This window comes from Nipponia nippon, unplaced genomic scaffold, assembly GCF_047370975.1.
Source record: "Nipponia nippon isolate SJK-2023a ecotype South Korea unplaced genomic scaffold, ASM4737097v1 scaffold_7, whole genome shotgun sequence".
Classification (NCBI taxonomy): Eukaryota; Metazoa; Chordata; class Aves; order Pelecaniformes; family Threskiornithidae; genus Nipponia; species Nipponia nippon.
The window spans coordinates 54,086,345-54,102,492 of NW_028262391.1; the positions used below are offsets into that span (position 1 = coordinate 54,086,345).

General features: G+C 59.4%; 2 protein-coding genes across 3 annotated transcripts; both read right to left on the reverse strand.

The window, feature by feature from the left end:
* Positions 1-1,774: 1,774 nt before the first annotated feature.
* DHX38 (DEAH-box helicase 38) lies at positions 1,775-12,263 on the reverse strand. Of its 2 annotated transcripts, XM_087740904.1 has the most exons (27): positions 12,060-12,263; positions 11,587-11,986; positions 10,895-11,082; positions 10,633-10,737; positions 10,046-10,211; positions 9,813-9,931; positions 9,619-9,695; positions 9,275-9,430; positions 8,432-8,593; positions 8,239-8,346; positions 7,217-7,329; positions 6,976-7,113; positions 6,535-6,721; positions 6,259-6,444; positions 5,664-5,804; positions 5,372-5,482; positions 5,180-5,296; positions 4,822-4,929; positions 4,594-4,706; positions 3,852-4,060; positions 3,619-3,773; positions 3,386-3,541; positions 3,176-3,310; positions 2,971-3,096; positions 2,476-2,571; positions 2,184-2,305; positions 1,775-2,038 (listed from the first exon to the last, which is right to left on the reverse strand). In XM_087740904.1, the coding sequence occupies exons 2-27, from the start codon at positions 11,916-11,918 to the stop codon at positions 1,954-1,956; spliced, it is 3,711 nt and encodes a 1,236-aa protein (XP_087597030.1). In that variant the 5' UTR covers positions 11,919-11,986; positions 12,060-12,263; the 3' UTR covers positions 1,775-1,953. The 2 variants fall into 2 exon arrangements, with proteins under 2 accessions (XP_087597030.1, XP_009475725.2); XM_009477450.2 differs by having other exon boundaries at positions 11,587-12,263.
* A 322-nt stretch (positions 12,264-12,585) lies between these two features.
* Positions 12,586-14,730, reverse strand: LOC104023554 (haptoglobin). The gene is made up of 5 exons (XM_009477390.2): positions 14,595-14,730; positions 14,174-14,235; positions 13,903-14,004; positions 13,590-13,664; positions 12,586-13,387 (listed from the first exon to the last, which is right to left on the reverse strand). Exons 1-5 carry the CDS (start codon positions 14,603-14,605, stop codon positions 12,624-12,626), a joined length of 1,014 nt encoding a protein of 337 aa, XP_009475665.1. The 5' UTR covers positions 14,606-14,730; the 3' UTR covers positions 12,586-12,623.
* Between the last annotated feature and the right edge of the window lie 1,418 nt (positions 14,731-16,148).

Genomic DNA, 16,148 nt, shown 5'->3' on the forward strand with positions numbered 1-16,148 from the left:
CAACCACCCTCCCTGCTCCACAACTTTGCATGCAGGTGCAGGACATGGCCACCCTGCAGGCAGAGCTGGCCCAAGCCCAGCAAGAGAAAGCCAAGCAGGAGGAGAAGATTACAGCCTATGAGGAACAGAGGCAGCAGCTCCACTGGGAGCTGAGGAAGCTGGAGGGGTCCCAGGACCAGAGCAAGCAGGAGGCAAGCATGTCCCAGGCCTTCCCACAGGGCACTGGGAGGCTGCGTTCAGCCCGTATTTCTCTCTCTCTCACTGCCTCTCTGTGCCACCGGCAGGCCCGCTCCCTCCAGGAGAGGCTGCAAGAACTGAGCAGCCGAGCCCAACGCTGGCAGCGGCTACACCAGGACAGTGAGCGAGCTCTGGCTGTGCGAGAAGAGGAGCTGGTTGTTTGCAAGGTGGAGCTGGCTTTCCTCAAGGAAGAGCTCAGCAAGGCCACGGAGCAGGTGCAGGATAGAAACAGGCAGCACCGCAGCCCAAGGGCAGGAGCGCAGGCTGGGCCCCTAGCACCAGGGAACGGCAGATCCTGGCCCACAGGCAGGGCAGAGGTGGCGAGGACAGGACAGGGGACAGCATACTGCAGGTCCCAAGCCACCGAGGGAGGAGGCTGTGGGTCTGGCAGCAGCAGGGCTGAACATCTTGTTCTCCTTAAAGTAGCCCTCCTTGCTCCGTTGCTAGAAAGAAGTCCCTCAGCATGAAACTACCCTGTTATGCAGAAGTTCAGGGCCAGTAGTGCTGAGGTAACAGTTCTTCTCCAGAGCAGCTCTCCCGAGACACCGGCATCTCCAGCCCCTCTGCTCAGCCCCAAAGGCTGCTGCCCCAGCACAGCCTGGTTTACCCAGCTGCCTTCAGCCCCGGACACACAGAGGTTGGGAAGATCAGTCATGTGCTGCTTCACACATGGCACGGGGGGTCATTCTTTCCAGGTAGAAACCCTGCGCTCTTCCCACGTCCTGGCACGCTCCGACAGCGGCAGGCTGCGCCCAGAGAGGGAGCTGGTGCTGGTCAACATCAGCCAGCGTGCGAAGGAGCAGATGTGAGTGAGAAGCCTCACTGGAGTAGAGAGGGCAGGCGGCTGCCTTCTCCTCACACCAGCTCACACCTTGTTTTCAGGCAGTCAAATGAGAAACTAGGGCACAAGATCCAGCGGCAAATCAAGCAGACCGCAGAGCTGACAGGCGAAAAGGAGTAAGTGGTGAACATGGGGAGTGGGGCTGAGCTCTCCGCACACAGCAGTTACTGCTGCCGGCAAAGGTGTATGGGACAGACGGACAACTACTGGACTACCCAAGCTCCTGCAAGGCCAGCAGATCAGGACTGTCTCTGCACCACTGCATCACCTCATCTCCCCTGCCTGTCCTCCAGGTATCTTCAAGACACACTGGGCAGGACGCAGGAGGAAAACACCTACCTGATGGTCCGAACACACGAGCAGCACCACAAGCAAGAGCAGCTGAAGGTGAGCAGAATTCCTGGCACAGCCTGGCCTGAAAGAGGGCTGGGCCTGTGGTCTTGTGTGTACAGGGAGAGCTGGGCAGCGGCTGCCTGCCAGGGCACGGGCTGCGGGAGAACTGCCTTTGCAGTAGCATGGGCCAGGGCTGGGCCAGGGACAGGCTGTCTTTGCCCTCTAGGTCAGTGTAATTCCGTGCCTTGTCCCAGGCTCTACAGGGCAACAGCTTGACAGTACCAGCCCTGCACGGTTCTGCAGGGCTGCTTCCGCCCAGCACAAGAAGCAGCGCAAAACAAAGCAAGGATGAGACTGACAACCTTTGAACAAATAAAATTCTTTCTGTTCTGTAGCAAAATTAGTGCCAAGCACCAAAGCCTTCCTGGGCTGCAAGCTGTAGAGAGCTTCACAGAGTACAGCGATCAGAGGAGCAGGCCACTCTCCTAAGACTCAGCTGCTCCTGGAAGTCTTTACGCCTCAAAGCAACAGGCGCTGCCGCCTTAGAGGCCAAAGCGGGCTGGGGTGCGTCGTGGCGTCAGGGGCTCCCCCTGCTCCTTCCGCCCAGGGGTGTAGATCTTAGTAGATCTGCCAGGAGAGGACAAGGGCGATTATTGGAAGATGCAACCTTTCCCTGCACCAGAACCCCCACAGGGAAGTTGGGATCCTCCACACAGCTCACTACTCCCACTCTTAAGTGGGCAACCCATGGCCAGGCAGGGCCAGCACCTACCTCGCGCTGCCGAGTGGGTTACGGCGCTCCTGCTCCTCCCGGCGGGCGCGCAGCTGCTCCTCAGCCAGAGCCATCTCTTCCTCCATGGCAGACGCTTCCTCCTTGGCACGGCGGCGGTTCTCCTGCAGCAAGGCAGCAGCAGGTCAGGGACAGGCAGAGGGCTGGCCAGCAGCAGACTCTGCAGGCCCACAGGCCCGTTCTCTTCATGTCAAAACACGCACACACACACTGCACTAGAACAGGCATGCAGTGGGCCTGCTGTCTGCCAGCTTGTCCTGGACAGGAGACTCACCTGGCGGGACTTGCCAGCATGTTTGATACTGTAGAACATAGGGCCCAGCTCTGCCAGCCACTCTCCATCCACAGCAGTGACACACTGCATGTATTCCTGCAGGGACAGGAGGAAAGACCAGGGTAGCAGGATGGCACTCTCACGGCCTGGGCGCCATTTCCAGCGCCATGGAAGCTCCCTCCCTCCCCCACTTGCTGGTGGCACTTCTCAGGCTGGGACCATACCCCTTCCAGACAATTCCTCCTGGCATCAGAAGCTGCTATGGGCTGGACTTGGTGATACCACAAAGAGGTTCAAACATGTCCCACATAGGCCAGGGAAAAATATTGGGAAAGGGACAAACAGGACTCTGCAGATGGCACAGACATGCCTAGTTGGTATAGATGAGAAAGGCTGAGGACTGCCCTTCTGACAGATCCTAGTATCACAGCAAAGCCCTCCCATCGCCCTCAGAGCACTCCTCACCCTTCTTGCTAGCCCTCAGCTCAAGCTCACCTTGGTGGTCATGACCAGCTCATGATACACAATGTAGTCCGGTGTGTAGCCCATGCCGAACAGGGAGCTTGTGGGGTGCAGGTGGCAGGGCATGCCTGTACGGATGTTCACGTACTCGCCGATGCCCTGCAAAGAGAAGTGTGGTTAGCCCACCTGTTCCCAGACAGGGCCTCTCAGCCCCCAGACTGGCACAGACACCTCTCACCTTCAGCTTTGCAGCTTGATGGAAATACGCAGCACAGATGCACTTCCTGACAACGTCCCAGTCAGTACCACAGGACGCTAGGCTCATCCGCTGCTGCACCATGATGTCCTTGAGCTGGGCACGCACCTCCCGCACCTGCAAAGGGGTGTAGCAGTCGGATCCCTCTCCTGTGTAAGGCTCCCTCCCCCAGCCCCGTTGCCACAGCCTCACCTTCCGCATGGCCTTGGCATGGATGAAGTGCTGGTTGCACCACAGCGTAGAATAGCTGTTGTTCTTCCACTGCAGGTAAACATTGAGATAAGTCAAGTGGTCACTCTCTGGAACAGCAAATTTCTCCCGCACTTGGTCACTCTCCTCCTCTCGGCCCTGAAGGGTCAGCAAAGAGCACAGGTTAGTCAAAGAGCAGGGGAAGGCCCCAAACTGCCGAAAGAGCAAACATGTACCTTAGGCCGATAAAAGATGGCAGGCACAGACAACATGGAGACAATGAGCAAGATCTCAGAGCTGCAACCCATATCACAGGAGACAATGAGCATTTTGGAGAGCGCAGGATCCAGGGGGAACTCCACCATGAGACGTCCTGTTGAGGTCAGACCACCTGTAGGAACAGCACAGGGATCAGCAGCTGGACAGGTCGCAGTCCCACGGGCTGACAGCTTGCCCCAGCAGCCAATACCTGTGTTATCCAGGGCCCCCAGGATCCACAGCTGGTACATGGAGTTCAGCATGTTGTCCTCGGGAGGCGGATCCATGAAGTGGAACTGCAGCAGGTCCTGCACACCCAGGGACTTGAGCAAAAGCACTACATTGGCGAGGTTGGTGCGCTGGATCTCGGGCACCGTGGTGGTCAGCAGCTCGTTCTTGTAGGCGCTCTGGGTGTAGAGCCTAGGGAACAGATGCCAAGAGCATGCTCCTCCCGTTCAGGCCACCGTGTTCCTTACTGACTCACCAGCCCTTGCCCAACCCAGGCACGGCACGGGGCAGCGCCTCTGCTCTCAGCCAGGCCAGCCAGCAGGACCCAGGGAGGAACCTCCTACCCTGGCCAAAGTGTGGCCTCCCCAGCACGTAAGGGTGCCTGGGCTGCAGTACAGCGTACACCCCTCTCAAGCAGTGTCCTCCCCTGGGCGCAGACCAGTCTCAAAGCAAAGCTTTGAGAAAGCTGCCTTCGGCTTGGCTGCTTTCCTGACAGCAGCAAGGGCGGAACAGCCACAAGTGAAGATGGGAAAGGGAAGAAACTGGAGCACATCCTTTCCTCTGCAGAGGCACTGGGTCCAAAAGAGAAGTCCTCAAGGCCTGCCTACTGCCCTCATCCCCCAGAAGCTCAAGATAACAAACAGCTCCATTGAGAAAAAAACTACACATAACCTGATGCCAAGCTGCAGATACAACAGGAACAGGAACACCAGTGATGTACCTACCTGAAGCAGTGGCCTGGGCCTGTTCGGCCAGCTCGGCCTGCCCTCTGATTGGCATTGGCTTGACTGATGGGGTAGATCTGCAGCGCATCCATGCCTATACGGGGGTTGAAAACCTGCAAGGCACAAGAAGAGACTGAAGTAAGGGGAAGGCTGGGTTACTACCACAGAACTCCCTCAACCCAACCCCAGAGATCACAGACATAAATAGTACAGGAAATCTTAGCTTACCTTCAACTTGCAGTAGCCAGAGTCAATCACAAACATGATGCCGTCCACTGTCAGCGAGGTCTCTGCAATGTTAGTGGCAACAATGCACTTCCTGACCCCATCTGGAGCCTGCAAGCATACCGCACATCAGTCAGCTCCCTGGGCAAGGGCCTCTGCGCCACTGAGGAAGAGTGCAGAGCAGCAATACGGAACCCAGAAGGACAGGGGTGACTCTCAGGAAGTTGAGGGGGGCACATGCTTTTTCTCGCCCTCCACATGCAATACGAAAGGCGTGTCTGCACCCCTCACTCATGCTCAGTAGTCCTTCCTGCACTAGTTTCCCCTGTCCCTACTCCTACCACAGAGCACACAGCAGCACCTTCTGGAAGATCTTGGCCTGCAAGTCCGACGGTAGCTGAGAATAGATAGGTAATACAGCAAGAGCAGGTGCCTTCTCCAGCTCCTCAAGGTGCTCCACAATTTGCTCTGAGGTCACCTAGACACAAAGAGGGGGGTAAACATAAGATTAAAACAACAAGGGGGTAGGACAATGCCTGCCCTTCCAGCTCACCTCTATGTCTTCCTGGCCAGGCATGAAGATGAGGATGTCTCCGGGAGCACCAGACAAATGGACCTGCAGGGCTTGTTTCACTGCAGCCTCCACATAATCCTCTTGCGGGGTCTGAAAGGCACAGCCCAGGTTACAGAAGCCAAGAATGTCACCTGCCCCATCCTGTGTGCAAGACTCCATCATAGCACGGCTACTCCTCCTCTATCTTTTCTGTCCACCACAGAGTACAGTACACCCAAGTGACAACCCCCTCCTGTCACGACAGGACTTCCCTCTGCAACGTTGACCATACCTTGCTGAAAAGAATATCAACAGGGAAAGTGCGCCCAGGAATGTGGAAAATAGGAACGTTCCCAAAGAAGGAGGCAAACTTATCTGCATCCATGGTGGCCGAGGTGACAACAAGCTTCAGATCTGAGCGTCGGGCCACCACCTAGAAAGCAGATGAAAGGAACAATAAGGAAGGGGCATTTGTCCATGGCTGCAGGCTGCTTCCATTATTACCGAGACAACAGCACAAGACAGAGCTTCAGCGGTACTCTAGAGGCACTGGCCACTAATGCCAGGGAACACAGATGCTATGTGATTTGTGCAGTTAAAAAGACCCACCGACCTCGGTCCAGGGAGCCTTAAGCCAGCAAAGATTGCTGTACCTCGAGTTTTTGACAGTGAGCCAGCAAGCCTCTGGCAGCACTTAGGCACTAGGGGAGATTTAACCGCCCAGAACCAGAGACCAGGATGTTGGAGCAGCAAGTGCAGACAGAGATGTGGCAGCTCTGCTTCCCTCTCCCAGACCTGGTAGAGAAGGGCTGTCCCTGCCAATACTCTGCTTTAAGACCAGCTCATGTGCCCTCTGCTGCTGTCCTCTAGTCCAGGCTCACACACACCTCCCGAAGCAGGCCAAAGAGCACGTCAGTATTGAGTGAGCGCTCATGTGCCTCATCCATGATGATAGCGCTGTAGTTGTCCAGGTCAGCCTCTCGCAGTGACTCACGAAGAAGGATCCCATCCGTCATATATTTGATCACTGTGTTCTCGGACGTGCAGTCCTCGAAGCGGATGGCATAGCCCACCTGGGAGGGCAGAGATATCAGCAAGTCTTCCAACAGCCCCATGCACTCGCTGTCATCAGGCTGCACCCCTGCACCCACTGCCAGACTCACCTCCTCTCCCAGACGCACCCCCATCTCTTCACTGACCCGCTTTGCGACTGACATGGCCGCCACTCGGCGGGGCTGAGTGCAGCCGATCATGCCATAGTCTGTGTAGCCATCCTCATGGAGGTACTGTGTCAGCTGAGTCGTCTTCCCACTCCCCGTCTCCCCCACCACAATCACAATGCTGTTGTCTCTGAAGAAAGGGAAAAAGTATTTCTTCATCCACCACAAAGAAGGGCTTTTGCGCTCACAGCCCTGGCTGGCCACCCAAGCGTCATCCTACTCTGGCGGGAGAGCTGCCACCAACCACACAAAGCAGTGGGCTTTGTTTCCTGAGGGTATGGCTTCCAAATAGGCCATGTATCTAGGAGAATCTCTCACTTGTGTTCCTGAGATGTAGGCCAATGCCCCGGGGATGCTCTACAACCAGCTCCCTAGCAGCCATACCTGAGGATGGAGAGCAGCTCCTGCTGCACAGCAAAGATGGGCAGATATTGTCTCTGCTCCAGGATTGATTTCTTCTTGGCGAACTCACTGCTGGCTTCACTTTTTTCTTTCATGTGTTCGGCAAACTTCTGTTCAGTCCTAAGGAAACACCAGAAGTCCTGAAACTGCCTCTCCACACACTTTGCTATGCCTACAGCCCCCGTCACCGGCTGAGCAGGAGTAATTCAAAGCAAGCTCCTACCTGTAATCCACTTTGCCATCTTCTGTCACCATCTCGTCCTTCTCTTCCTCTTTCTTGATCCCCATAATGTCTCCCAGTTTTGTGCCTGCCAGCTCCCAGTGCTTATGCTGAGCCTGGAAGGACAGAGAGCAGCGTAACTTTGCCACAGCAAGCACTGACAAATCATTCTTCTCCAATCTTACTCGTAAGACTAGGAAACCATATCAGCCCCACAATTCCCCAATGCTCCAATGCAGAACGCACACCCCCAGTCCCCCTCTTCCAAGTGAACTGGAACAGAGCTTTTAGACACGGGTCTGGATAGAGAGACTTCAGGCACAAGATGACCAACCATCTCCTAAGAAAATGGTTCTAGCTGCTGACCCATCCATTAAATTCGAACTTAAAGCTACACAAATTTGAACCAGAGATAATCTTCCTGCTCTTGACAGGTGCTCACAGGACTCTCTCCCACCTTCCTGTTTGCTCTCACCTCTGATAACAGTTTAGCTTCCACCTCCATTCCACTCATAGTATACGTAGCTCAAATCCAGCTCCATTTCAACTTACAAGGAACACACCTGTGCTTTCCCCACAGCTATCACATAAGCTTTAGAGAAAGTCCCTAGAAAACACCCCCAAAAAATAATATGCTACCTTACTACATCCTCCTCCTCACAACTCTTCTGCTGAGACACGACAAGATATATCCTGCTGCCATACTGACTGTTGCCTGTCCCTAAGCTACCTTCCGTTCTTCCGCCTGCTCTCTTCTCTCATGATCCAAATGTCCTTTGGATCAGACTCCTGCGCACAAGTGCACAGGAATTCATGTCCCAGGCAGCGCCTCAGGAAATCACATCACAGCAGCTGCTTATGAGACAATGCAATGAGCTGGGCTGGCAGGATATCCCAGCTCATAAAAGTACGAACTCCTTATCGTCATTGCCACCAAACCCTGTATTCTGCAAAGCCCAGACAAAGGCTGTGAGGCACTACAAAACGCGTACAGCAGGGCAGTAAGCCAAAAGGTCACAGCATACCCTCTTACGCTCCTTTTGCTCCCTGTGCTTGCGCACCAATTGGCTGCCTTTCCGGGCTATGATGGCCAAATCCGAGGTGGCATCCTTGACAGGGATGACTGGCTCTGGCTAGAGAAAAGAGGTGTTGCTTCAGTACAGAGAGCTCACGCTTGCGGGGCTCCCTGCCATCAGCGCCTTCGGCCACAGTCTCTACCTGCTTGGTGAAGACAATCCGTCCATCTAGGAAAGGGGGCACTAGGTTGTGCACCAACAGATGTACTTTAGCAGAGTTATCCTCCTCAAAATCTTCGTCCACTTCAATCCGATGAACCACACCGCTGGTCAGCATGCGATTCGTCTCCCAGCGCTCGTTATCCTGCAGAAAACAACACACCAGAAAATACACAGAAGCCCCACAGAAAGCCCGAGAGATCACACCAGAACACTGAGGTCAGGTCTGGGCCCCGTGCCGACAATAGGATGAAACTGATGGTTCCAGCCTAGGGAGCCTGAAAGTAAGCGCTAGGGAAGAAAGAGTAACTGGGAGCAGCAGGGTACAGGAAACAGAGTGGCCATATGAAGCACACGGTCAACAGGACTGTCTCCAAGGAAATGCAGGACAGAGATTGTCCACAAGGCTCCTGCCATACTCAGAATACGCCAGGAAGTCTGGACATAATCCTGCTCATGCACTGAGGGCAGCAGCCCCCAGCGTCCACTGGGCCAACGGTAGATAACCCTAGTAATGTAACTCACACCCCAGAATAGTAGGAGCATAGCTCTCTGCATTCCTGCTGCCCTGGACACTGCAATCCACCACAGTCACTATGATTGCAAATTCTGCCTCATGCAGGAGACGCGGGGCTGCGCTTTCTGGGGGAACTTAACAATAGTTTCCCTGTGAGCCCTCGTTCAGCCTGGGCCAGGACACAGACTGTCCTTCTCCACCCGAGAGCAAGGGCTCAGTCTTCATGGCCAGCAAGCAGGTCTCTCAAGGGGCAGCAAAACAAGCAGCACCCACACGTTCAGAGCAGCTGACTCCACGTCTCGTCCCTACCTCATTGATCTGCCGCCGCTGTGCCGAGATGCGCTTCTGCCTCTGCTTGTGCAAGTGCTGCTCCCGCTTCTTCACGTATTCCTCAGAGGAGTAGGCCAAGGGGTTGTGAAACTCGTCGTAGCCCTCGTCCATCATGTACCAGTCCCGGTCAGCTTGCTGAGAGGGGAGAGGTGCGGCCCTGAGCTCCGCTGGCCCCGCAGGCCGGGCCGGGCAGCCCCCTGCAGCGCGCGCGCCCACAGAGACACTCCCGGGCCGGGCCCTCCCGCCGCTCCCGCCAGCCAGCCCAGCCCGGCAGCCCCCAGCCCGCTGTCCACCCTGCTCCTCGCCTGCCTTCGGGCTCTCACCCGCTGGTCGTCCTCCCACTGCTGCCGCTCCTCCTCCGTCTCAAAGGCAATGCCCTCCTCCCCATCCGCACGCCGCCCTGCAGGGGGTGAGCTGGTCAGTGCGGGAGGAAATCCCAGAGCCCGGACCTTGTGCTGCGCAGGGGAAAGGGATCCTGCCGCTGCCCAGCCCAGGCAGCTCAGCCCAGGCTCCTCACCTCTCCCTCTGGACAGCCGCGGCGTGGCCCCCAGGTGTCTCCGGTCATCAGCCCACTCGTTGTATTTGTATGACGGGGTGGGCAATGGCGTCTTATCTGAGTACCTGCTCCTCACAGACCTGAAAAAACAGCACAAGGGAGGAATTGGTGCCCGCAGCCAGGCGCTGCTCTTACGCACACCCTCCCCTTTCTGCAGCTCGGCAGCTCATAGCCGCAGCCCCAGGCACGGATACCTGTCCCGGTCTCTCCGGTCCGTGTCCCGCAGTGATGATGCCCGGTGGCTGCGCTCTGAGTCTCGATAAGAAGGCACAGGTGAGGGAGATTCCCACTGAGAGCGGCGGGCACTGCTGAAGCCACTATCATCTTCCTCCCAGCTGGAGCGAGACGGCGTGGCCGCATCTAGCAGGGGAGATGGGGTTTGACACCTGATGTTCAAACAGCGACCCCAGGCACCTGGAGCCACCTTACACCTTCTAGCAAGGAACACTGAGAGAAGGTACCCATTTGCCCTCCCTCTAAAAGAAGGGGCTGGCCCAGCAATTCCAAGGAAAATTGCCAAAGGATCACATTTCTATCACGTAGACCCAGAACAGACCCCACTGCGCAGAGATCAGCCAGATTTTCACGCACACACCTGGCAGATTGCTCCCAGACCCAGGTCGAGCTAGGAGTTTTATGCTTGCCCTAGCCGCAAATGTTAGAAGATACAGGCTGTTCTACCCACTCTTGTCCTGACAAAAACAGCAGGAAACAAAGAAAAAAAACCCAAGCCCCTCCCTGTTAGGCCTTACACGAGAACTCTACCAGGTCCCAATCCTACCTTTGGGCCGATGTCTGGGACTCTCCGGTTCACTCCTCCTGCTGCTCCGCTCCGATGAGCCATCTCTTTCTGATCTGCTGCTGTGACGACTTCTGTCCCGCTCCTCTGCGAAAAGAAAGTAGGATCAGATGCCCAGTGCACAAACAGGCTTCCCAAGTCTGCTGCAGAAAACACCCCAAACATTAGCTAAGGACTACAAACAGGCTGAGGGACAAGCCCAAACCCTAACCAGGAAGGGTCACAAAGGTCTCTGAGCAGTTACCACGGTCCCGTTTACGATCATGGTCCCGATCCCTACTGCGTTCCTTCTTTCGTTCCTTCTCCTCCTTGGAGGACGCAAAGACTCCATGTTCCCGACGCTCCCTTTCCCGCTGCCGGCTGCGTTCCCAAAACTCCTCGCTGACACCCCCTGTGTAGGAAGGTGTTTCCACATGGACGGAACGGTAATGCCTGGAAAGGCAGAGCAGAGAGAAGAAAAGCTCAACAGTGCTGAGGAACAACTGGCCTTTGACTTATCTCACACAACTCTAGTTCTAACCTCTGCTATAGCAGAAGCTTATGGCTAAAAGCGCTCTTTCCATCCTTTGCTAACAGCCCACCAAGCCTGCCGATGCTCTCAGACACGTGCAGTTCTGAGCAGGCCACTGCCTCCAGGCATGCGGAAGCAGACAGTCTCACGACCAGGATGACTGGTGCTTGCAGGCCTAACGGCATCCAAAAGCATTCCTGCCCGTAACGCCTCAGGGAAGGAACCAGTGAAAGAGCTTCTCCAGACCTCCTCGGGTGCAGAGGTGCCCCACAGTCCTCCGCCGAGGAGCTCTCACGACCTCCCCGCACACAGGAGGGCGCAGCCCCCGCAGACGCTGACAGCGCTCGCTGCCGCCGGCAGGGACCCAAGGGCTGTAAAGCACCCGGTACCACCGCTAGCACCAGGAACCCCCGAGCAGCCCCCACCTGTCCTTGCGAGCGCTCCGGCTGCTCCGGCCGCTGTCCTCCTCCTCCTCCTCCTCCTCCTCCTCGGGGCTGCCGGCCTCGTCACGGCCCTCTTCCCAGTCTTTGTAGGAGGAGACCCGGGACCGCTTTCCACCGGCCGCCTCCTCCTCACGCTCCCGCCGCTTCTGGGCCGCCAACACGTCCAGGCCCAGCAAGGAGGACCGCGGTGCCGGCGCCTTGAAGACGTGCTGCTCGGCGGCGGCGCTCCGCCTGCGCAGGACCAGCCCGCCGGCCTCGGCGTCCGGGCTCGTCCCCGCCAGCCGGTGCAGCGACTCCTCGCTCGCCTCGGCCATCGCCGCCGACGGCTGCTACCACGCCGCGCGGGGCCGGGCGGCCGGGCCGCGGCGGGCTCCCATGGGGCCTGCGGGGCACAGGTCAGCGGGAGGGCCGGTACCGGAGCGCTGCCGCCGGCCCTCGGCCCCGCCGCCCCCCACCTGCTTGCAGTTGTCTCAGCAACCGTAAACCGGCTCCCTGAACGCCGCCATAGCCGCCCCACAGTGCTCCGCGAGAGGAGCCGCTCTAGCCCACTTGCACCATAGACATAGCGGCCAGAGCCTATAGGAGTGGCAGCCACCACAGAGTCCAACGACCGCTAGACAAGACGTGCTGCCAGGTCCATGGCGGACTTCCGGCGTGGGGAAAGCGTGTTAGGTCACGTGGCCGCGGGAGGGCTTCCGGCGCGGAGGGCGCGGCCGGAGGAGAGCTGCGGCGGCGGGGGGCGGGCAGGGACGGGACAACGGGACGGGACGGGACGGGACAGGCCGCCCCGGGGCCGCCCCGCGGGCGGCGGAAGGGGGGAGCACCACGGGGCCCCCGGCAGCCCCTGCCGCCAGCCCCCCCCCCCCCGGGAAGCCCTGCAGGGCCTCCACCCGGAGCCACGGGCACCGCCCCACCGGCGGCAGGCGCGCGCACGCGCTCACCCCCCCGCAGGGACGGACGGACGGACAGACAGAGCCTGCAGCCGGGCGTAGGGCAGTTTTATTCCCCATGGCCCCGCCTCAGCCGGCCGCCATCGTCTCCTTGACCCAGGCCAGGACGCGCTGCACGTCCACGTACACGCCGTACTTGGCGGCCGTGCAAGTCTTGTCGTAGCTGAGGATGCCGGCTGCATACCAGGTGTCATCGCCGGGGTCCTGCACGGCGAAGGCGCCGCCAGCGTCCCCGTAGCACGTGTCCTCCCGCAGCTCACTCATGCCCACGCAGAAGGTGACATTGCTGAGGATGGGCTGGACCCAGTAGGACGCGTTCCGCGCCTCATAGTACTGCCTGCACGTCTCAGCCTCTGCCACCGGCAGCATGACGTACTTCATCATGTCGGAAAAGGCAAAGGTGGCACCGCGGCCCCAGCCTGAGACATAACCCACCCGCCCCGGGCGCACGTAGTCCTTCTGGGGCAGGCAGATAGGCATCACCTCCTCTCCGAGGAGCACCTTCTGCTTGAGCTTCAGCAGGGCCAGATCCACAGCCTCTGGGTAGTCGGGGTGCAGCACCACGCGCTCGATGCCCAAGGCAGGCTGCTTCTGGCTGCCCAGGAAGAGCTGCAGCGTAGGAGCGATCTCCTCCGGCTTGGTGTTCTCACTGTGGTTCAAGTAGACGTTCCTGCCCGTGGTCAGCAGCCACTGGTCGCTAATGAGCGTGGCCCCCACGGTGAGGTTGTGGCGAGTCACCAGCCGGCCCTGCCAAGGGAAGCTGCCCTTCCTAGCCAGCAGGCCCCCGATGATGCGCTGCATCTGCCTGGGGGGGTTCTTCGGCTTCCCGCACACTGCGTAGGGCAGAGCAGGCCCTGGTGAGCCCTGAGGCCAGCAGTCGCCAGCTGCCTCCTGGCCACAGCAGCCCCAGGGAGCAGCACTGAAGATGGGGGTTGCGAGCAGTCCCCGCAGCCTGTCAGACAGACAGACAGACTGCTCACAGCCCCCCGCCCACCCTGCCCCTCGCAGCCCCGACCCCTGCTGCTCTGCTCTCACCTGGCTCGCAGACAGGCACCTCCTTGCCAGCTTCAGGGCTCACCCACGCGTGATCCTCGTCACACCTGTACGTGCCTTTGGAGGGAAACCAGAGTCAGCATGCTGCCCTGCAAGGCAGGGAAAGGGCCCCGCAGCCAGCGAGGCGCAGAGTTACTTCTGCCTCCCCAGGGCTTGGGGGAGTGGGGGTGGCTACTCATACCCCCAGGAAGGCGGGGGGGGGCTGCATCATCCGGCATTGGGGCAGCCCCATGCATCCCCTGCACCCAGGGGCAAGCCCCGTTCCTGGGTGCTGTGTGCATGCTGTGTGCCTCACCATCACCAGAGCCGCGCAGCTGGTAGTACGGGTCGCAGCGGTACTTGATCAGGTGCTCCACGTAGCCATGTTCGATCTCCGCAGGCTTTGCGCAGCTCCACTCTGCAGGCAGAGGATGCTCAGCTGGCCCCAAGGACCCAGCCCAGGACATCGCCCCCACCTGCAGCGGGTCCCTCCCCAGTCCCATCTTCCCGGCCCCACCCCTGCTCCCTGCCAAGCTGCCCCGGCTTCCTCCGCGCCCCAGTGCTCCCACCCTTGCCCTGGAAGGTACCGGTGGCAGTTGCAGTCTCCAGCACGGTCCAGGCCAGGCCAGCAATCAGCAGCACTGCAGGTCTGCAGGGAAGAGAGGGCACGCTCAGGAGAGGGCTCCTACCCCACTGCTCCCAGCCTGTGGGCTCCACCAGGACCAATGCCCTGGCCAGGCTCATGCCCTGTCCCGAGGGCTCCCTCCCCGAGAGGGCAGGGGGCCGACCCTGCACCCCCCGGGCTGCCCATCAGACAGCCTGGAGAAGTCGCCTGGGCCAGACCTGGACCCCGCTGCTGTGGAGGACGAGGCTGCAGCGTTGGGACCCGGAGTGCTTCTGGGCCCAGCGTGGGTCCTGCCACAGCCCACAGCAGGGCCAGGTCCTCAGCCAGGGGAGCAGGACAGACTCAGCACCAAGCACACGCAGGGACACATCAGCATCTCTCACCCCATGCTCATAGCTCCTTCTCCTCACAGCAGCCTCCTTCTGCAGGTCGATGCTGTTCAGGGCTCCCTCCTCATCCCTTTTATTGCCACCTCCCTCGCCCTGGTGCAGCCCCGTGTGCTCCAGACCTCCTGACCCTGCCATACGCAGCCAGCACCTTTCCCAGCAGGAGGAGCCTAAAAAGCCCCACCTGGCTCCCAGCCGGCCTGGCAGAGGCTCCCGGGAAGCTTGCCAAGCCCCCACGGGAAGCCAGCGTGCCAAGAGTTTCCGGGATTTTGCAGCTACAAATATGCAGGGAGGGATCTGGCTGCAGATGCTGGTGCCCTGGCGCTGTGACACCAGCTGAGGTTCACAGAAAGCAGAGCCAGCCCCTGCCCCCTGCAAAACTGCCCTGTGCCACCACCTAGAGCGGTCCCTGTGGGGGCACCCGCAGCCTGCAGGGTGCAGGCAGCCGCCCCAGCGCTGGCAGGTGAAGCCGGGGCACAGAAGCTGAATGCCATCCCATCCTGTGCCTGTCTCTGCCCACAGCCGGAGTGCACCCTCTCAGCCACCCCACAAAGCTGGGGTGCAGCGGGGCTCAGTGCAGCCAGCGCCCGGGCAGCGCCAGCCCAGCTGGCCGAGGGATGCAGCACGTCCCATGCCAGCTCGCTGCAGGCTCCAAGGGACCGCGGCCAAGCCGACCACTTCCCAGAAGCACCCACCCACCCCTTCCCGCTCAGCAGGCTCCAGCCCCACGTCCTGGCAGCCCCTGGCCCCTCGGGTGCAGGTTGTTTGTCAGCAGAGGCAAGGGCCCAGCCCAGCCTTACAGGAACTCGCAGCAGCAATCGCTGGCCAGTGCCCAGCTGGATGTGGCCGGCCAGCAGCAAGGGCACGGGGCAGAGCACATCAGCCTGCTCTGACGAGCGGAGTCTGCTTCCAGCAGGAGCACAACCAAGGGGCAGCACAGAGGGGACGGGACAGGCACCCGCTCTCTTACCTATCCCGGGGTGCCACTGTTGCAGTGGGGCCACCCCAAAACCGTCTGGAGCATGTGGGGCCAGTCCCAGCCCTGAGCCATTGAAGCCTGGCCTGCTGGGGGTCTCACCAGTGCCCCTCGGACGCTCTGCTCCTTCAGGCTCAGGAGGGACATCTGTCTCTGGTCCCAGACACTGCAGAAGAGGGCTTTCCCATCCTGTGCCAGCTTCTTCCCATCTCATGGGGCCCTGTCCCCCTAAATAATGCAGGGCTTGAGATCTCTGGCCCAGCACCAGTCATACTCATGCAACCACACTTGGCACACAGAAGGCTAGGGTCCAGCACAGGACACATCAGGGCTTGGCGGCTCCACTCCATGAACCACGCCAGCACTTAGAAAGGTGCCGTGGCGTTTGATGATAGCAGGCTTAGATAGCACTGTCCCACTGCAGCAGGCTTGTCCCTCCGCAGGAGACTTGCAGGGGGAGAACAGCAACACACGACTGTGCCATGGTGCCCACTCAGCAGCCTCAAGGTTAGCTCGGACAAAGGGACTGCCTGCGGGAAGGTGGGGGAAGCTGCCCCAGCCCGCCCGTGGGCACG